The 22,665-nt window shown below is 40.8% G+C and overlaps 1 protein-coding gene across 2 annotated transcripts in view; it reads right to left on the reverse strand.

Moving 5' to 3' along the window:
- SHROOM3 (shroom family member 3) overlaps nt 1-21,572 on the reverse strand; it is a 321,642-nt gene extending 300,070 nt beyond the window's left edge. Inside the window, exon 1 of one of the 2 annotated variants that reach the window (XM_027058724.2) lies at nt 21,171-21,572. In XM_027058724.2, the coding sequence (XP_026914525.1) occupies nt 21,171-21,338 (168 nt within the window). In that variant the 5' untranslated portion in view covers nt 21,339-21,572. The remainder of the gene's footprint in view (nt 1-21,170) is intronic. The other variant, XM_027058719.2, reaches the window with a different exon arrangement.
- Between the last annotated feature and the right edge of the window lie 1,093 nt (nt 21,573-22,665).

The following is a 22,665-nucleotide window of genomic DNA, read 5'->3' on the forward strand; positions in this document are numbered from 1 at the left end:
GAGATCATGACCTGAGCCTAAGTTGGACGCCCAACTGACTGAGCCATCCAGGCGCCCCACATAATTAAAACTTTTGTGCATCATAGGACACTATCAACAGAGTAAAAAGGCAACCCATAGAATGAGAGAAAAAAAATTCAAAACATATATCTGATAAGGCATTAATATCCAGAATATATGTCTAAAAACTACAACACAACAGCAACAACAAATAATCTGAATAAAAATTGGGCAAAGACTTAAATAGACGTTGCTCCAAAGATGATATACAGATGGCCAATAAACACATGAAAAGATACTCAACATCACTAATCATTAAGGAAAAGCAATCAAAACCACAATGAGATCCCACTTCACACTAGGTAGGAGGGCTATTATTTCAAAAGAAAGAGGAGGAGGAGGAGGAGGAGGAGGAGGAAAACAAGTCTTGGCAAGGATGTGGAGAAATTGGAACTCTTTGAACATTACTGCTGAGAATGTAAAATGGTGCAGCTGCTGTGGAAAAGAGTTTCTTAAAAAGTAAACAATTCCACTTCTAGGTATATATTTTTAAAAAATGGAAGAAGGTATAGTGAACTAAATATTTGTGTCCTCCCCACAAAACACATAAGAATGGCTGTATTTGGACTAAGGAAGTAATTAAGACTCAATGAGATCATGGGTGGGGTGACCTTGTCTGATAGATGTAGTGTTCTTATAAGAGGAGGCATAAGAGAGCTCCCCTCAAACCCTACCCTACCCCATCTCTGCCTGTAAGCCAAGAAGAGAGCTTTCACAGAAACCAAGTTGGCCAAAAACTTGACCTTGAACTTCTAGCCTCCAAGAACTGTGACGAAATAGGAGTTCCTGGGTGGCTCAGGTTAAGCATCTGACTTCGGCTCAGGTCATGAGCTTATGGTTCACGAGTTTGAGCCCACATCAGGCTCTGTGCTCACAGTTCAGAGCCTGGAGTCTGCTTCAGATTCTGTGTCTCCCTCTCTCTCTGCCCCTATCCCGCTCATATTCTGTCTCTCTCTCAAAAATAAATAAAAAATTAGAGAAAAAAAAAGAACTGTGAGAAAATAAAGTTATGTTGTTTAAGGTACCCAGTAGTTTGTTATGGCAATACGAATAGACTAAGAAGGTATTTGAATAACATTTATATACCTATGTTTATAGCAACACTATTCACAGTAGCCAAATGGTAGAAACAATTCATATGTCTATCAATGAATTAGTGGAAAGACAAAATACAATGAAATACATTCAGCCTTTAAAAATAAGGAAGTCTGACTCATGCTACAACATGGATGGATCCTGAAAACATTATGCAAAGTGAAATAAGCCAGTCACAGAAAGACAACTATTGATTCCACTTACATAAAGTACCTAGAATAGTCAAATTTATAGAGACAGAAAGTAGATTTGTGAGGAGAGGTGCCAGGGATTTGGAAGAGAGGATAGGGGGAGTTGCTTAATGGGTACAGAGTTTCAGTTTGGGAAGATGAAGAATTCTGGAGATGGATGGTGATGATGGTTATACAATAATGTGACACTAAAATATACTCATAAAAATGATTAAAATGGTAAATTTATTTATTTTTAAAAAAAAAATTTTTTTAACGTTTATTTTATTTTTGAGACAGAGAGAGACAGAGCATGAACGGGGGAGGGGCAGAGAGAGAGGGAGACACAGAATCGGAAGCAGGCTCCAGGCTCTGAGCCATCAGCCCAGAGCCCGATGCGGGGCTCGAACTCACGGACCGTGAGATCGTGACCTGAGCTGAAGTCGGACGCTTAACCGACTGAGCCACCCAGGCGCCCCTAAAATGGTAAATTTAATGTTATGTATATTTTACCATAATCAAAACATTTTGAAAAGTGTGTTTGCCGGAAGAATTCAAACAATAGAGAAATACATGAAGTAGATGTATTTCACTTTTTATATGGAAATCTTTAATTCATCTGCCTTTATTTTGGTATCAGGAATGAAGTAGATCCAGCTTTTATCTTTCCTGGCTCTGACATTATTAATCCTTTTCCCCCACCCACCCTTACTGATTTAAAATTCCTCTTCTAGACAGTGGACCCATTTTTAAATTTTTTGTTTTGTTCCATAATGCTGCTGGCCAATTTGTTCCCGCCTTACACGTTAAGGTATCAGAAAGTGTAATTTATATGAAGTAAAAGGTACAGATCTTAAGGGTACAATTCACTGAGTTTTTAACAAGCATACATCTAGAAAGCCCACACCGCTATTAAGACATAAGACATTTCCAGGGTGCCTGGGGGGCTCAGTTGATTAAGTATCCGACTTGATTTTGGCTTGGGTCATGATCTCTTAGTTGGTGAAATGGAGCCTCACGTTGGGCTCTACAATGACAGTGTGGGGATTCTCTCTCTCCCTCTCTCTCTGCCCCACACCTGCTCATCCTCTCTCTCTCTCTCTCTCTTTCTCTCTCTCTCTCTCTCTCTCTCTCTCAAAATAAATAAATAAACATTAAAAATATATATACAAAACATTTCCTTCACCCAGAGAGATGCCTTGTGCCTCAGTCAGTTACCAAACCCATCTACCACAGAGGCAACCTCTGTTCTGATTTCTTTCACCAGTGCTTAGATTTTCTAGTTCTAAAAATTCACACAAATGGAATAATTCAGTATGTACTCTATTGTGTCCTGCCTTCTATCACTCAGCACAATATTTTGGCAGTTCATCCATTTTGTTGCATATAGTTTATTCCTTTTTATGGTTGAGCAGTATTCCATTGTGTGAACATACCACGATTCCTTTAACCGTTTCTCATTGTCAGACATTTAGATTGCTTCTAGTTTGGAGCTATTATCAATACAACTGCTACAAACATTCCTGTACAAGTCTTTTTGTGACAATGTATTTCCATGTCCCTTGGAGAACCATACTTGTAAATGACCATAGCTTTATAATAAATATTAATATTTGCTAGAGAAACTCTTCACTCTTTCTTTTCCTTCTTTCTTTCTTTCTTTCTTTCTTTCTTTCTTTCTTTCTTTCTTTCTTTCTTTTGAGAGACAGACAGAGAGAGAGAGCATAATCAGTAGAGGGACAGAGAGAGACAATCAAGCAGGCTCCATGCTCAACATAGAGCCCAACATAGGGCTTGATCTCACAACCCTGAGATTGTGACCTGAGTCAAAATCAAGAGTTGGACGCTTAACTAAATGAGACACCCAGGCACCTCTTCCCTCATTATTTTTGTATTTTCTCCAAAAAAAAAATGGCTATTTTTTACGTTATTCTGCCAAAACATGCCTTTGGAAATTTTTGGATTTTGATAGATTAATTTGAGAAGAACTAGGTCTTGATAATAATTTTCCCATCCTAAAATATGTCGTATTTTTCCATTTGGTCATGTCTTTTTTCATGTCCCTCAATAAAGCTTTTAGTTTTTGTCAAAACGTACTGAATATTTATAGCTAAGTTAATTCCTAGGTAGTTTTTATCTCTGATCACTATTAAAATTGGTCCCCCTCCCCCATTATTTTTTCTTATTATTATTGCTTTTCCATAGGGGAGATCCTGGCTTTTTAAGAATTATCTTATATCCAATTGCCTTACTGAATTATTTTTCTAGTTATTCTACTATAAACATTTTTTTTAAGAATTCTTCAAAGATTTAGAATTTCTGGTCGTGAAACTGCTGCTACATTGCAAAGCAAACATTCACATGCTTAGTACTGTGAACTATTTTAAATATTTACTTTGCGGAGGATTTTTTTCCCAGAAGAAAATGGCAAAAAAATTGTGGTTTTCTAAAGCCTCACGAGATTGCTCTCCAGTCTTTCATTATCACACTTCTTCCTAATCAGTGATTTTCTCTGCCAACAGCCTCCACCACCATTTCTTTTCTTCTGCGTCAGTCACAAACTTTGGAGAAATCAAAAACAAACCATCAACAGGGAAATGTGATTTATAACATTCAAGAACACGCTTCTGAATTAAGTCTAGTGCATGTAAGAGCTAGAAACTCTAGCAGGAAAAGATAGATGATTATTGATCAGTTCACTGCAAAACAGATACCTATCATCCCTTTCCACGAAGAGGAAGCCACGACACTTCAGCAATTGTACATGGAAACATTCACTGTAGATCCCTTGGAGCTGATAAAGTTTTGAGCAGCAGGTGCTAGAATGGAGGATGGCAGGGGACTCTGTAGACTTTTGAGAGACTCTTCCTTCCCCCACCACCACCTCTTCTCCCATATGTCAAGTATCCCCATTAGAAGTCAGAGAGGACAGCCAAGACAGACAGCACCAGTCGGAGGAGCAACGCGGCATCATCAATGACCAAGAAGCCCCTGCTCTTAGGTGACGCGTGCCCCCCCCCAAGCTTTGCAAAGTGTAAGATGGCCCTTGTGAGATGCTTCTTTGTCTTCTTTATAATCTAACTAGGTTAGCAGCTTATTCACCTTTATGAACCCTAATGTGGTAAGATTTCACTATACGTCCATAGTCTCAGTGAATAAGAATTTCTCAAGCTTGAGTTGCCAGCACCCCTCACTCCTCTTCTGCAACACAAGTTTTTGTTACAACGTTAAAGGCCTTTGTGACCTCAAACTCCACGAACGAAATTCTATCCTTAGTAATTTAGCAAAAATTTTCATATTTTACATTATTTTATTTTCCCAGGGCACTGCACTTTAATTCCTCCAAAGACACACAGTACACAAAACACGGGCAGAATTGAACATAGAGATTTAAAATCCCAATATCTGGGGTGCCTGGGTGGCTCAGTAGGTTAAGCGTCCAACTTCAGCTCAGGTCCTGATCTCAGGGTTTGTGAGTTCGAGCCCCACGTCAGACTCTGTGCTGACAGCTCAGAGCCCGGAGCCTGTTTAGGATTCTGTGTCTCCCTCTCTCTCTGTCCCTCCCCTGCCCATGCTCTGTCTCTCTCTGTCTCTCCTTCAAAAATAAATACACATTAAAAAAAATTTTTTTTTAATCCTGATATCTGACAATGAGAAAGGCATTCTTCAATTCTTCCTTCAGAGAAAATCCTAGAATGCACTGCCTCGGTCTTCTGAATGTGGCCGATTCTTTGTCATTCCCTAAATTGACTCATGAACAACTTTTTAGATTGTCCTGTTCCTTTAAGTAATTAGGACTCTGCTATACACTTTTGAGGCCTTCATTTTGGTCATCTTCCTCTACTATTTTAAATTTCAGTTAATTCAGTCAATACTGAAGACTTGACATGGTGAGTGATAATCTACTTTATGATTCTTACTTGCTTTCTATCTTTCTCTTTTATGTTCCTTCTCATTTTTATTACCAGGAGAAAAATGGCTTTTTCCTTACAATTCAGTGATTTTTTAATAAAGAGTTATGCAATCATCACTGTCATCTACTCTCAGAATATTTCCATGACTTCAGAAAGAAACTTTGTACCCATTTATAGTCATTCTGTATTCCCATCTCTAGCCTCACACAACCATTCGTTTACTCTGTCTCTATATATTTGCCTTCTTTGAATATCTCATATAAATGAAATTGCATAATATGGGTATTTTTTGAGTGTATCTGGCTTCTTTAACTGAGCATAATATTTTTTAAAAATTTTTTAATGTGTATTTATTTTTGAGAGAGAGACAGACAGACAGAGCATGAGCAGGGGAGGGGCAAATCTGAAGCAGGCTCCAGGTTCCCAGCTATCAGCACAGAGCCCGATGCGGGGCCCGAACCCACAAACCGTGAGATTGTGACCCGAGCCAAAGTTGGACTCTTAACCGACTGAGCCACCCAGGTGCCCCCTGAGCAAAACAGTTTTGAGGTTAATCAATGTTGTAACATCTATCCGTATTCAGTTCCTTTTTCTCACAAATAGTATTCCATTATATAGCTATATCATATTTTGTTTATCCAGTTGATGGATATTTGGATTTTTTCCACTTTGTGACTATTGTAAATAATGTGGCCGTGAACATTTGAGAATGTTTTTACAGACATGTTTTCCTTTCTCCCGAGCGTCTACTTGGAGGTCTAATTGTTGGGCAAAGATAACTCTTGCATTTAACATTTCAAAAAACTGCCGTATGTTTTTCCAAAGTGCCTGCACCACTGTACATTCTCAGCAACAGATCGAAAGGTATATTTTTAACCTCCGTGAAATGACAGCGTGAATAGGACAAGCCAAGGAATTTTGACCAGGAAGGATTTTTCCCCTGCTTCAGAGATGGGAAGATGGGAGGTCATTTTCCTCTGCACCACTTTCTGAATCTCTTTGCTATCTCGCGGGCTCCCTGCAGTCAGGGCACTCACCAGTGTGTTCTGCGATCAACACCATGAAGTTAAAATGAACGCTGACTTGCCAAGACCTCCCTCGTGGTGATGAAAGGCCCCTCCCTGTGCCCACATCCACACAAACACAATTTTTAAAAATGCTTGTGAATTCCTGCGTGTACAGAGAGGCAAATACCTTCCTCACTCGCTCTTTTTTTACTGGAATATAACTCTATTGCTCTATTATTTAGAGTTCAGTCTGCTGTAACGATGCTTGAACGGAAAAAAGGAACAATGCCTTTTGCACCGTGATATTCAAATATTAATTTAGGAAGGAGGGGACTGCAAGCATAGCTGGCTCCTCTTGAACTGCCAATTTCGTGTAGCTGACAACGTGAATTGTCCTGCATAAAATCTGTTCATTATTCCATCCATTCAGGATCGCGCTGGGGTTTAAGGCAGACTAATGGCTGTCACATGAAGCTACTGCTCGTCAGTCTTCAGTGAACTCAAGCAAAAAACAAGGGAACTGGCAAAGGACAACATAGTGAGTCAAAGAATATTCATATTGAGGGGAAACAGCTTCAAAAGCAGCTTCTTGTATTGAATCTGGCAGTGATACAAGTTACTTGAAAACACTACATTTTAGTGCTGGAAAGTTATTGTGTTATTTTGAGGTTGGGATGGATTCAAAATTACGTTCTATTTTATTGCTTGCTTAGGTACCAAACTTCACACCACTGCCATGTTATAACGTCAAATATGCTGGGCTAAAAACTGGTATGGCGCCCACTTTCTTTTTGTGCTATGTTTATAGTATGAATTGAGGAAGCATAGAAGCAACATAGGTAAAATTCTAGAGAAGAAACTATGTTCAGAGAGCCCCCCAAAGAATCAGATATTTTCTCTGTCTACTCTGCTCAGGGGAGCACATTTTCCTTAACCACTAACCCGTAAAGCCCATAAAATAGAGCAATCTGCAGAACAAACAAGACACTGGATTGTCCTCTCAGGAGGGAGGAGAAATTTTCATGGTGCTTGATTGATACAGAAAAAAGAAGTGGTGATAAAAACAGTGTGACTCATCAACCCATTCAGCGGGGAAAGAAAAAGTCAGTCCTGTGAAGGGGCAGCAGATGAAGGAGATAGTTACAAAATACTCTATCCAAGAATGGATTTCTCTTTGTCTTAGCACCCAAGAAAACACAGCTCTCAGATACCATGGGAGTCCTCTGACTTGAAGTCCACGGCTCCATAGACTTTGGAAACAAATCTACATTAGGCTTTAGGATCTGGCTTTTCCTTAGGAAGCATTCCCTAAAGGGTGGTAATCTTGGTTTGCTTTTCCCCAGAGGCAGACTCTGACACAAGAGTTCAAATGCAAGTGCTAGTTTATCTGGAAAGTGAAGAAAACTGAGAGGGAAGTGGATGGGGGAGGCAGGAAAAGGAAGGTAGTCTATACAGATGCATTATCAAACCCCCTACAATCGTGAGTCAGTGGAGCTCAATTCTGCCAGGGCAACTCTAGGAGCTGGTGGAAAACATTCACCTCAGAGTTATCCATCCCATGGATGAGAGAGCTGGGCTGTTGGTCAACTCAACTCACTCAGTCCCGGGCTGAGGGCTGCTCCCAGAGTCCTTAAGCAGGTGGCAAAGGGGAGGCAAAATAAAGTCTTTAAGCCAAGAAATGCGGGTGCTGACAGATGGAAGTCAAGCCAACATACACAGAAGTGAAAGGTGAGGGAACATGGTGTGGCAGTGACTGGATCAGCTTCAAGCGGTAGAAAATGAAACCGAGAACACAGGCTCTTTGGGTGCAGGGACCTTGTTTGCTGTTGTTTCCCCAATGCTGTCATATTTTTAGGCATTCAGTAAACACTGTGTGCACCAAATATGTTAGTGAACGCATGAAATAGCTTTAAATTCTGGCTCCATCATTTATGAAGAATCTCTTTTTTCATATGTAAAATCAAATCTCATTCTACAAAATAATAAATAACCTAACATAGAATCTGAGCCACAGCAGGAACTGAGTAAATATAAATATTGTTACTACGTATCCATTTCCTTCTACCTTGCAGTCCTGCCCGCTTTATTTTGCCTTCTTTTATGAAGAGAAAAGGTGACTGCAATACCTCCGAGGGCCTAGGTTCAGAATTTGCCCTAGACCTGGGCACACTGGAAGGGTCCACACCACAGTGTCTTCATAAAGGTCAAATTCATCGGCTTACATGTGTATGGAAAGCTGTGATAGCAATTCTCTCAAGACACTGCCAGCAACTTTATTTAGTTGTAAATGTTGAGTCAAGAGCACCAATGGGCAACCATGAAAGCCATCCTGAAGAACAAGACTAATTCTTTTATTTTCCTGCCGCTTATACTTAGGTCAATGGCTGCCTTGTTTTCGATATTCTGCTCAAAGGTGAAAATTTCAAAAACAACCACCCGCCCCCCCAAAAAATCAAGGAATACGAGGAAAACGTCCCGTATTTTCTGCAAACTCATTCCTCAAAATTTACTCACTCTTCTATTCCTTTAATATCTTATCTCAACACCCAGTATGTGTATTTATTTCTGGAACCCAGCCAGATCCTGCGTCTGAATTCCAGCGCTCACTTCCCAGTTTCCCTGAGGACAAGGCCTAAAAAATGTGAGCTTCTCAGCTATTCAAGATGATAAAACACACAAGATGATAAAAGCTTAAATTATGCCTATACAACTTCCTCCATTAAAAGTTACAACTTTTCAAAACAAAGGAGTAAGACGATGAGTTCTAGAAGTTTAATATTTCTTCCTACCTTCCAGCAAATGTGTGGTTTAGGATATAATTTGATACTCAAAGTGTGAGACACTTTAGTCCAACCAACCTGAAGTATGCTTGTTCCATTTAAATTGCCTGTGTTTTAATTTCAATTTCATGTCATAGTTCTTTTTCATTTTCAGATCTTTAGAACTCTAGGATCTGTCTAAACTGTTTCCAGGAGCCAAGAATGGGTTAGGGAGGAGGCAAGTTGAGCTAGGACCCTACTAGGCAGCAATGGCTTTGAGCAATTGTGTGTGGAGGTCCCAGGATTATGCCAAGTAAACATACTGTTAGGAGAGTCAGAAAGTCTGCCTTTCAGGAAGTGTGGGTACTAATGGGACTAATGGGAGCAGGCAGGTTAGCCATGGAGAGAGTCAGCTAAGTAGTAGACTCAGCCGGAAGAGCAGTGGAGATTATGGAGTGATGTACAAATACACAGTAGTTTATTTATGTTATAAGGTAAGCCAGAGCTAGAAAGGGACAAACAAAATAAAGGTTGGTACAATGGACACTCCTCCGTGAAACACTGTTGTGGTGCTGATCTCTTTCTTCACCATGTTGGAATGCACGAACTTGAAGTACCCCAGAAAATCAGTCTCTATCAGTAAGAACCTCAAGCCTGATCCCCTGTACTAACTGCATCCAGCCCCTGTTAGCTTTAGACTGCTTAATATTTATTTAGTCAGTTAGTGTTTCTCCTTGGGTAGCTGGCCTGATTTGAGAGTTAAGGTTTTATTTCTCATGGCCGATCCAGGTGATGGAATGTATCCAATCCAAGAGATAAGCCCTCGGGTTTAGGCTGGTGGGGAGTAGGAGTTTAAGTCAACTGAGAAGACAGGATATGATAGAGAAACAAAGGTACTGTTGATGACTACATGTTAAGATGAAACTCAACAAAATCCCAGTTGAAAAACAACAATCAGAGGGGTGCCTGGGTGGCTCAGTAGGTTAAGCGTCCGACTTCGACTCAGTTGTCTCACAGTTCATGGGTTCAAGCCTCATGTGGGGCTCCGTGCTGACAGCTCAGAGCCTGGAGCCTGCTTCAGATTCTGTGTCTCTCTGCCTCTCCCCCACTAGCATTCTGTCTGTCTCTCTCTCTCTCTCTCTCAAAAATAAATAAACATTAAAAAAAATTTTAAGACAAACAGCAATCAGAGAGGAGAACTGAGACCAAGACTGGAACCTTGCAGAAGTGAAAGGCAGGAAGCAGGGTCTGGGAAGATGTGGGAGTCCAATTTAATTCCTGAGGTTGACATGTCAGGTATGTTCCTCATGTCATAGTACAAGCGATCTTCAAGATGCCTGGCTTTTTCCCACAGTTCATACATCCCACTCTTTCTACCAGTTTATCGTGACTTGGGATGAATAGATGGAAGCATTCTTTGGAACGCCAAAATGACAATGGAGCTTTTACTTTCAAAGGTATTTTTCAGGCTTACAGTTTAAACAGTCTTAGATTAGCACCTAGTTTTATGATCTTAATTAAGCCAGCCTCCAGTTTATCTATAGAATGGAAATAATAACAGGACCTCTACCTCACAGAGTTTTGTGAAACTTATATGAGATAGCATGCCTGTTATAGAGCAGGAAGGACCTCAGCAAAGTTAGTCATTACTATGGCAAAAGCAACCCCAGCAGACCTTGTTGCCTTGAAGTGATAAATAACCCAAGAGGTGAACAGTTACGAGACAGATAACCTTCTCTCAACTAATCAAAAGAAGAATATTTACCATTTATTTGTATATCACTCCATAAATTATAATAAATTTTGATAGTTGTCTTTTGGAAGGCCCTACCCTGTTGTAGACCCAAGAAGTGCCTTAGAAATTCATAGGAGGGAGAAAAGAGAAGCTGACTTTAAGAACCAGCACTAAAAATCTCCCAGAGTTTAAATACACACCATTAGTCTGGCTCACCATAAGTAGAGAAAGACTCGCGATGTGATGTATCCTCACATCTGTCCTGAAACCCAGTCCAGCATCCTTCCCACAACCTATAGGATCTGTTATGATCTGACCCCTGACTTTCCATTTTCATATCATACCTCTCTCTCTCTTGCTTACTTCTATAGACTGATTATGTGCCCCCCACCCTGTATGGGGCTGGGGGGGGCACATAATTTTAAATATTGGTTGTTTTACGATCGTGTTATAATTGTTGCAAAAGTGTCTTAGAATGCCTCGAGCCTTCGTGGGGTGCCTGGGTGGCTCAGTCGGTTAAGCGTCTGACTTCGGCTCAGGTCATGATCTCACGGTCTGTGGGTTCAAGCCCCACATCGGGCTCTGTGCTTACAGCTCAGAGCCTGGAGCCTGCTTCTGATCCTGTGTCTCCCTCTCTCTTTGCCTCTCCCCCACTCTCACTTGGTCTCACTCTGTCTCTCAAAAATAAATAAATGTAAAAAAAGAAGATTAGAATATCTCGAGCATTGCATTCGTCTAATTTCCCCAGTGAGACTGCAGGTCCTCTGGCGGCCTGCCTGTATGCGGCTGAGAGCACTCTGAGAGGAACATTGACAGGTATCAGGCTCCAGGCAACATTCAATTCATATGTTGAAACCTATTCCCCCAAGGTGATAATATTTGGAGTTTGCGAACTTTGGAGGTGATTAAGTCATGAGGGTGGAGCCTTCATGAGTGAGAGTCTTGACCTTATAAGAGACTGCAGAAAGCTCCCTCACCCTTCTGCCATCTAAGGACGCAGTGAGAAGACAGGCATCCATGGACCCTCGCAAGATACCAAATCTCCAGGCACCTTCATCTTGGACTTTTCAGTCTCCCAAACTGTGAGAAATACATTTCTGTTGTTTTTCAAGCCCTCTGACTATGGTACTCTGTTACAGCAGTCTGAACAGAGTAAGACACTTACTACAATCCAGTAACACTGACTTTATTTTTATTTTGAACATTCCAAGACTCTCCTGCCTAGCCGCACTTATAAAGCTCTTTGCATGTCTGATTTCACATTTCTCATCTATCAGGTCATAGCTCAGATGTGATCTTATCAGAAAACTCTTCTCTGGTTACCTATTTAAAGTGAGCCCTGCTTCTCATACCTCTACCCCACAAACACTACCATTCTGGGACCCATCATATTGTTTGTGTTTTAATGACACTTACCAACCCTGAAATTATCACGGACAAACATATCTATTGCCACTCTCTTTCTACTGGAATATAAGCTCCATGAGAGCCGAGAATTATCTGTTCAGTGTTTCAGTGGGAGATAGCAAGTGCTGCTGTGGTACAGAAATCAGTCAGATGTCATCGTTGTCATGTGGGTTGCTAACTTCTGTTTGATACCTACTATTCTCCCACCAGTCCATATCATCGTATCGTAACCAAACTCTGGATTGTGTTTTGTCTTTTCTAAACACTGTGTTGTTGTTGTTTTTAACCTAATCCATTGGGTACTTATAACAACTCCATTAGTTAGGATATTTCACTTTTAAAGATGAGGAAACTGAGGTCCAAGAAAGCTAAGTTACTCCCATGGTCACATAGTCAATGGAGACTATGGTAGAAATGAAACAGACATTTTTACTCCAAGCCCTACATAGTCTGTAATGTGTCTTGTGCTACACTGGACAGCCTTGCCTGAAATGGGGGGCGAAAAAGATAACTAAATCATAACCCCAAATCAATACAAACATGCCAAAGAGCATTTAAAAATAAAGACTTTAGATAAACCTCATAAATCTCTAAGATAAAATGCAGTTCAAAATGGAGAAGGATATAATGAATAGATGTGTGGATGGCCGAGGAATGAAAAAATGCAGTTGACGTAAGAGCAAATTCAGGCTCAGATGCCCAGGACAGAGTGTTCTGCACATCAGTCTGCCAAGTTAGACAAGCCTCCTCTGAAGGCAGGAAAGAATTGTCCCTTCCATTCAGTGGATCGAGATACACAAGTTATCTTTTGTGGGGAAAGTCATTAGAAGATTGGGGGGAAACAGTACTTTGGGCAGAGAAACTTGGCCTCGCTTCATTTCATTGAGAAGGGGCTGGGATGCCAGAGCATGAGAGATGGATGGACCAGGGAGAACACCAACTCTGCAGTTCTTTGGATCAAGATGTTCACTGCTTGGAAGTACATCAAAGGGAGAGATGTGGAAAAATCGGTCTATGGGTTAGTTAAGACCCAGACTATTCTTTGGGGTTTTGTTTTTTTCAAAGATGAATAGAAAGTCTCTCACTATGTGTCTCCAGTCACATTGTGGGTTCATTAAAATGAGACAAATATTTCTTAAATTGTGTTCCCTGCATAGAAAGCAATGCCTTGAGAACCTATTAGCTTTTAAAGAAAGCAGAATTCTTGCTAATATCCATTTGGTATACCACCTCAGCGTGCTACTTGAATAAAGGTTATTTCCAGCAACATTGATGGGATCACAAGCATAGTTTGTGACAAAAAAGGACATAACACTTTAAGCAATTCCTAAATTAGGTAATTTCTAAAAAATTCAATAAAACCATGAATTTCTTTTTTCCAATCAAATTCAACTCAACTAACATTTGCCAAACATTAAGTATAGGCATCATTAAATGAAGACTCAAGGTCAACCTACTTGCCTTATTTTTCAAGAGGTTTTTCTAGGACCTTGTTTGCACATCTTTCTAACAAAGATTTTTAAAGAAGATCCTCTTTAATATTCATTTATCTTCCTCTTCATCCATTAATATATTTTCATTTTCATCATTGATATGCATAATTTGAGCACTGTGGATAACAGAAAGAAAAGAAAGAAGGAAGAGAAGAGGAAGGGAGGAAGAGAAGGAGGGGGAAACATTCTTAGCTTCTAGAAGTTAATAGTCTAACAGGAGCTAGGATTCATTGGAAAGTACAAATGGCACAACCAGAAACCACGTATTCCCTCACTAGAGAGCTTTATACACACACATACACACACACACACACACACACACACACACACACACAGGTTTTTTTGCTAAGGCAGTAACCATCTTGGCAAATAAATGAACTTTGCTGAGTCTCAGTTTTCTATGTAATGAGGAAGTCGGATTAAATGATTGCTTAGATTCTTTATAGCTCTAAGATCCTATAAATCATTTCACATTCATTAAACATTTGTTGTATGTGAAATGGGAAATATTTTGCTAGGAAAAACAGGATACACAGCATGAGTAAACCTCATTTGGCTTTAAAGAGATTATAATATATTGGCAAGAAGCCAAATGCAAACAACTACCTGTATCTGAAGATAATGTGAATAGAGGTGTTGGAAAGATGAGAGGAAGGAGGAATTCATACAAATGCAGGACAGGGGTGGATTTGAGGGAACAAACAAATTGTTTAAGGACAGTAGAGAGAAGAGGCTGCCCTAGCAGAAAGGCAAAGGATCTTAAAAGCAAAAGCAAGAACAGTAAGGAAAGAAACTCAGAAAGAACTGGCTGTGTTAAAAGGTTGATAGCAAGCTGATCTAGCTCGGTACTTGGAAGGAAATCAAAGAGATGACTTTGGGGTGAACTAAATCAACCAGCCCAAGGACTTGGGGGACTGCCTAGACATCTACTTCAAATTGAACTCAGGGGCCATGGCTGAAAAACTAGTAAAACTGTTTTAGTGGGAAGAGATGGGCCAAGAGATAGTATGGTTGATGCTGGTGTGTTGAAACTGAGGGGCACTAAGGAAGCCAGAAGGTTGGAAAATACTGAATCTAGATAGATTGATAGAGAAAATCCAGAAATGAGGAAATCTCAACATGATCATCCAATTTAATTATGTTTCAAATGAGTAATTTCCTAATCATGGACTATTGGTATTTCCAAGTTTCCTCGCAGTGCAGTAAAGCAGTTCATTTCACTTTAAAATGGCAGGTTGAGGGCGCCTGGGTGGCTCAGTCGGTTAAGCGGCTGACTTCGGCTCGGGTCATGATCTTGCGGTCCGTGAGTTCGAGCCCTGCATCGGGCTCTGTGCTGACAGCTCAGAGCTTGGAGCCTGTTTCAGATTCTGTGTCTCCCTCTCTCTGACCCTCCCCCGTTCATGCTCTGTCTCTCTCCATCTCAAAAATCAATAAACGTTAAAAAAAATTTTTTTTAAATGGCAGGTTGATTGGGAGGCTTTGGATAATTCTCTCCAGAGGAGGAATAGTAAAGAGGGCTTAGGGATTAGGTCAAATCTCTAAGGCTAGAAGAACCCAGTGAGAGACTCCATTTAAAAATCTGAGTAGTGTTAGCCAATAGGAAGCTTGGGGAACCATGTTCGAGGATGTCTCTGACTTCACATAAAAAACATGCCCACCTATAGAGAAAGAATGGGAAGTTGGGAATACAATAGTGTCCATGAGCTGAGCCTTGGTAGACAAGGCCTAGAGGAAGGCCGTGTTTTAGATTGAGAGCAAGAAGATGATGGTGTTATAAGCAGAAGGGCTTTCAGAGAAGGTGAGGGTGTAGAAGATGGAACCACAGGATTTTTTAAAGTTTATTTATTTTGAGAGAGAAAGAGAGAGAGGGAGCGTGAGTGGGGTAGGGGCACAGAGAGAGGGAGAGAGAGAATCCCAAGCAGGCTTCGTGCTGCCTGTGCAGAGCCCAATACGGGGTTCAATCCCATGAACTGGGAGATCATGACATGAGCCAAAACCAAGAGTCAGATGTTTAACCGAATGAGCCACCCAAGCATCCTGGAACCACAGGATTTATACACAAAGAGAGTCCAGCTAAAGCAAATTCATTGCCCAGGGGAGCAGGAATCAGGAATATATGTTCTGAATGTTGATAACATAAGAGACATAAGAGGCCTGGAACAACGTCTTATTCAGAAGACCATGTTTGAAGAGCACTAAAAGGTGCCTCTCTAGGTGAAGACAACACCAAGATACTTGCCAAGAACTCTTAAGCGGCCCCTCCTTCTATAGGTGTAAAACTGCTTTAAAAGTGTTGCTTAAGCAGCCGTCACCTATTTTATGGTACTTACAGGTAAGGTTTTTTGGGGGGAAAAAACTGTTTTCCTGTAACAAATTTTATTTTTAAATGTTTGTTTGTTTGTTTGTTTGTTTTGAGAGGGGGGACACAAGTGAACCAGGGGCAGAGAGAGAAAGAGAATTCCCGGAGGGGGAGAGGGGGAGAAGGGGAGAGGGAGAGAGAGAGAAGTGAGACTCACCCTAAGCGGGGGCTCGAGCTCACCCGATGTGGGACTTGAACTCACGAACCCGTGAGATCATGACCTGAGCAGAAGTCAGATGCTTAACGACTTAGCCACCCCGGTGCCCACCTCTAATAAATTTTAAACCATACATAACAAAAGATGATTCCCATATTTTACCCAAATAATGGCTCCAGAATCTAGACAGAGCCAAATACTTGTTAGGCAATGGTGACTAAATGGCCCAGTGTTCAGTGCATTAGACTCTGGGGAACCAGAACGCCTGGATTCAAATTCCAATTCTATGACCGACTAGCTGTGAGAGCTGCAGAAAGTGACTCAAATACCATGTCTCGGTTTGTCGTGTATAAATTTGCATAATCTATTACCTTCCTCATGGTGCTGTCGAAATTAAATGAGTTCACATGTGTGGATGTCTTGGCATACAGCCTGGCATGTAGTAAGCACTCAGTAAGTGTCATCAGTTGTTGTTGTTGCTGTTTATTGTTGTTACACTTGTTATTTGATTTCTGAGCCCTCGAGCAGGTGCACCCCACCGCAGGTGGGACTGCTCTTTTCAGCCACAATGCAAAGTGAGTCATAATAAAATCATGCTGCCAACTTCCTGATCTATTGAATTACTTGAGCTTCCACATACAATCACTACTAAAAGAAAGTTGCCCTTTCTTTTTGAAGTTCACAGATTACCAAGGCTCTTTCCTCAACCCCGCCTTTCCTTTTCAAGGACAGTAAATCTCAAAGAAAAAGATTTGAAAATGATTTCTTTTATCGCCACCCTTTTATAGTTCCTTTTCCCCATTCATTCGCCTGTCTCATTTGTACCTAAAGAAAAATAATTCTTCATTCATTATATTGTTATCCATACCTGGCAGCTTATAATTGCTTTTGTATAAGTGTACGTGCCTTTTGCATGTATGATTCGAGGTGTACGATCCTTTCCCTTCCCCTATCATGGGGGTCACCTGACCTTGAGGGAATAGTGGACATCTGGATGCCAATGTACGAGCTGGTGTGCGTTTTGTTTTTACCATTCTAGAAAGAAGATATGGGATATGCGCGATCAGCCACTAAATTTCACTTTAGTCTCAACTCTGGTACAGTCTTAACTTACATGGACTTTCATCAATGCTCAAATGCTCACATGACAGGCAAAATAAAACCCTCTTCCTGCAAAGACATCCATGTTCCAATCCCTGGAAACTGTGAATACATTAGATTATATGGCTAAGGGGAATGAAGTTTGCAGATGGAATGAAGGTTGTTACTCAGCTGACCTTAGGGAGATTATCTTAGTGGGCCCAATGTACTCTCAAGGGCCTTTCAAATTGGAAGAGGGGCACCTGGATGGCTCAGTTGGCTAAGTATTCGATTCTTGAGATCAGCTCAAGTCTTGATCTCAGGGTGGTGAGTTCAAGTCCCACACTGGGCTCCATGTTGTACACAGAACCTACTTATAGAAAACAATAAAACAAAACATAAAATAACATAGGAAAAGGGAGGCAGAAGTTAGAGATCAGAGTAACGCAATGTGGGAGGGACTTAGCCTGCTATTACGGGCTTTGCAAATGGAGGAAGGGGACTGGGCACCAGGGAACGTGGGCGGCCTCTAGAAGCTAGAAAGGGCAAGGAAATAGATTCTCTCCTAGAGCCCTGGTCCCAAATTAATACCCAGTGCTAGATCTGTGCTAGAGACCTGTGCTAACTTCTGACCTATAGAACTATAAGATGCTATCTCTGTGTTGGTTTAAGCCGCTAAGATTGTGGTAGTTTTTACAGCAGCAATGGGAAACCAATACATGCTCCATCTTGGAGATCTGGCAGGCATCCTCATTTCATGGGACTCTACCTCCCCGCCTCCCCCTGCCTACTGCTCTGTTTCATCTTTGCTTATAATGCCATAGCAGTTACTGAGCACACTCTCTGTGCCAGGTACTCTGGCAGATCCTGGAAATGCAAGATGAATAAGACATAGCCCACATCCTTTCATTTACTCAACAAATATTTGTGTACCCGGGCTACCCACATTAGATGTGGCAGGAATGAAAACAGTCCCTGCCCTAAAGAAGCTCTCACACTTCTGAGAAGACAATCAACATAACTAAAAAAATTGTGATTTCATATACTATGTGCATGTTCTAAGAGTATAGAAGAGAGACCACCTAACTCAGCTTGATGAAATCAAGAACACTTCAGAGAGAGGAAGAAATGGAGCTTGAATGAATCAGTTTGCCAAAGAGACAAGAGCTTCGAAGAAATGGGACACTTGAAATGTGGCTAGTGCAGATGAGGAACAGAATTTTAAATTTTATTTCATTTTACTTTTAATTGAAACGGAAGTAGCTGTATGTGGCTGTGGCTACCATACTGGACAGAGCATTTTGCACCAGATTATACCCTTGAAAGGAAAGAGATTACCCTCTCCGTCTCCTTTTGCCACTTCTTTTTTATTTAAAAAATTTTTTTAAGTTTATTTATTTTTGAGAGACAGAAAGATACAGAGCACAAGTGGGAGAGGGGCAGAGAGAAAGGGAGACACGGAATCTGAAGCAGCTTCCAGGCTCTGAGTTGTTAGCACAGGGCCCAATGCAGGGCTCAAACCCATGAACCATGAGATCATGACCTGATCTGAAGTCGGACACTTAACCGACTGAGCCACCCAGGCGCCCGTCTTTTTTCCACTTCTTAATGACTGGAAAGCAGATGTTGTGGCAAGTCACCTGGGACCCTGCAGATAGGATATCACCTCAAGGATGGAAGTAAGAGAAGTAGGAGGAACGTGGGTCTGTGACATCATGCAACCATCTTTCAGTTTGGCTTATGCTCAGATTGTTAGGTGAGAGCGACAGAAACTCCTATGTCATTTAAGCTATTGTTATTTTGGGTCTTTGCACAGCAGCCAAATCTGTATCCTAGTACAAATGTCCCTAGAATAATAAAAAGCAATAGCCATGGTCTTTGCTGAGTTTTTGAGCTCCTTTGTGTACCCCGCACTATGCTAATTGCTCTAGATGCATGGTCTCTGGGAGCCTGGCTGGCTCAGTTGGTAGAGAACACGACTCTTGATCTCAGGGTTGTGGGTTTGAGACCCACATTGGGTGTAGAGATTACTTGAAAATAAAATCATAAATGAATAAATAGTCTCATCTAATCTCCATACATTCCAATAAGGGAGATAATAGTACACCCCCATTCTGCAGGTTAAATGGAGCCTCAGAGGAGTGGCTTGTTAGTGGTAGCATTAGGTTGTCCTACAGCAAACTGTATTCCAGTGTATGGATACATAACTCATCACATAAGGCAAGGGAAATTGGGTATACAACCAGAATTCTAAATGCAGTGTATGTATATTTCTGGCAGACATTCTCAGCTGTCTACCTAGCACCCATTTCCTCCTTCCTCTTGAAAAGAGAACCCCAACTTATTCAGATAGTGGACAGAGATTCCTTGACATCAGGAAAGGGAGGTTCTTATTAAAGAACCCAGGAAAGAAATCCTGACTGGTCTAAACCAGTCATGATAATCTCAGGCCCCTCGGCCAGTAATTGGTCTGAGCACAGGTCCTTGGCACAGTTCTGGTCAATGAGATGTAAGTTAATGGAGGGTGTCCCTTTGCAAACAACAAGCCAAAGCCCTGCCCAGAATAAAGATGCAACACTGGAGGTGTGGCATCCATCATGTAACCATGAGGACAAAAGCCAAGATGATGGCGGAGTTGGAGAGATAACTGAAGTCCATGTAGACATGATTGAGCTGTGGCTCCTAGCGAGGACAGCCTACTTTCAGACTTCTTGCAATATGGGAAAAACACACCCCAATTTACTACTTAGGCCACTGTAAATCAGGTGTCAGTTACTTAGAGCTGGATGCCCCCTAACTGATACACATATGCATACATATCTTTTGTTTTCTTAGAAAAGATAAAGAAAAGTCACAAACCTTAAGATGGTATCCTTTACAGTCTTGACTGCTGGAAACCTGGATCCCATCGGCTCATTCACAGTAAGAATCATTTCCGTCTCTCTCAAAACACATGCTTTTGGGTATATGAAAATTAACCTTAAATGGATAGCAAAGTTCAGGCGAAATGCCTATTGATCCCTTTCCGACCCTCAACCTAAAAACTTTCCCCTCAATTGTAAATGTTTCTAAGTAATGCATAATGTGTGAAAAGCGTTTAGGTTCTATTGTTTTAGACTGTTAATATTCTGAAATGTTAAAAGAAACTTCTGTTCTCTCTCGATCTAGGTAGCTGATGAGAAAAGCAGACATACTAAGCCTACACATAAAAAGGATTAATTCAGTGGGAATACCTAATCATACCAAAGATAAATAAAGAAGTGAGGCATGTCATAGATGACTAAGATTTAAAAACTGGTTTAAATAAATACATAGATAAATAAAAGAGGCAGAAATGGTGTTTGTGTTTGATCTATACTGAAAGTTGATTTAATTCTCCTGAGTGTGCAAAAAGGAATAAATAATATTTATGTAATCAGTTATTCAAGAATTATAAACAAATTCTAAAGTATTCTGGAATGCTAGATATGTTCATGTGACGGAGAAAGAGCAGATATTTTTCTAGCCATAGGCTACATAAAGCCCACATTCATAAACATATATCATGCCACCACCTTCACCACGTTGTTAATCTTTAATCTGATTTATAACTGAAAAGATCATGTGGTAGCTGCTTTTACACTATTTCATTCACAAAAAGAGATTATCCATTGAGCAAGCACATTTTTCCCCCGGGATTTCGCAGACTAAACGAGCTAGACACATTTTTTTCTTTCAAACACCAAGCCAATAAGATATATTTCCAGATATAATCTGAAAGGTAGGAAACAGCAAAGTAAGCAACATTCAGGCAATCCTCCACATGGTGGTGGCATTTCTGACAGACCTGACAGAAGTTTTAAGGTTGAAAAAGTCATATGAATAAAGACAATATTGTAATATTGTAATACTGTAATATTACATTGTAATATTCTTTTTGTAAAAAGAAACATACCTTAGAGATGATTAATGGTTCTCCGTGCTCCAGGCCACCTTTCAAAGTAAAGCCCCAGGGAGCTCCTCCCTGCAGGAACGCTTCTAGATAAATGTACCTGCCCTTGGGGGTCCTGTTGGGGTTCAGTACGGCAGTAGTCTTATCCAGGTTCTCTGTGGCCTTCATCATGCCCAACACATGATCCCTGGAGTTAAATTTTAAATGCCTGAAGCAGATTCAGAGTAGTGCTTCTATTCACAACACCTCATCCCATCCTTCATGATACTCGCCGGCCAAAATAAAGAGGTTTTGAGAAACAAATTCTTTCAGATGTAAAATGTTCTTCTGAACTTAAGTCCAAGATGCTGAACCAGGAGGACTTTTCACTCCAACATTTCTGAATGTAAATTCTCCTCCTGGGATCCCGGGATCTCACTGAAGCCCCCCAGTGCTCTATATCTCCCCACTCTGTTCAAAAAAAAAAAAAAAACAAAAAAAAACCAACTTCTTTCTGTGTTACTCCCAAGACGGCTTTTATTTCGCATGCACACACCCCAAAACTTTTTCTGTACGTTTTCCAGAGAAAATTCAAAATCAAATTCTCCAGAGAGAATTGCAAAAACTCAAACAAATACCTAATTTTTGATTGATTATCAGCCCTTTCTTCCTCTCCGAGTGAAATTTACCATTACAATAGCCTCCCCTCTCCTCCTAGAAGTAGCTTTAAAAGAAAGAAAGCACTTACTATGCTTCTGCTGGCTTGAGAATTTTCTAACTTGTCCCCAAGAGACAGAGCTGTGCTAAAACTTTTTGCTTATGTTTTTCAGCTATAAGATCATGGTTTGCTTCTTGCAAAAAAAAAAAAAAAAAATAGTTTTTGCAGGATGGACGGAAAAATGAAAAAAGCATGGCAAGTTAATCCCCAGTGGAAAAAAATACCCCGGAGGCGGCTGAGTTCTTTTCTTTGGTATTTTCAGTGATGATCAGCCACTGCTGCTGCCACAGCAGCCACTTGCCTCCTCTGCGTGAAAGAGCAAGGAAGTGAGAGGAAAATGGATTAAGGCAAATAGAGCCACTGCAACCTTTCTGCACAGTGAGCCCTGCCATGCAGAATTCGGTTCAGCACAAAAACTTGACCAATCCAAACAGTCGCACAGCTGATAAAACGTAGAAAGTTAAAAATACCATACAGATGGCTAATTACCGAGGAGTAATTACATAGAATAGCTCCCACCTTGTACCAATTAAAGCGGAATCCCTGGGGGTGAGACACAGGCATTGGCATTTTTTAAAACTCTGGGCAATTCCGCTGTGCAGCCAAGTTTGAGAAGCAGTGCCTGGAGCAGTTTCAGTAAACATTTAAGCGTCAAGGTGGTGGCACGAGGGCTTTATTTTTTTCGTTAGAAGAAAATATCAAGTGTAATACATGACCAGCTTCTCAGCTTGAAATTTGACTCTCCAATCAAATTCCTGCTTGCTTGACTCAAAACAAATAGGAAGCAGGCTTTCTTCTACA

The sequence above is a fragment of the Acinonyx jubatus genome, chromosome B1 (genome assembly GCF_027475565.1).
Source record: "Acinonyx jubatus isolate Ajub_Pintada_27869175 chromosome B1, VMU_Ajub_asm_v1.0, whole genome shotgun sequence".
Classification (NCBI taxonomy): domain Eukaryota; kingdom Metazoa; phylum Chordata; class Mammalia; order Carnivora; family Felidae; genus Acinonyx; species Acinonyx jubatus.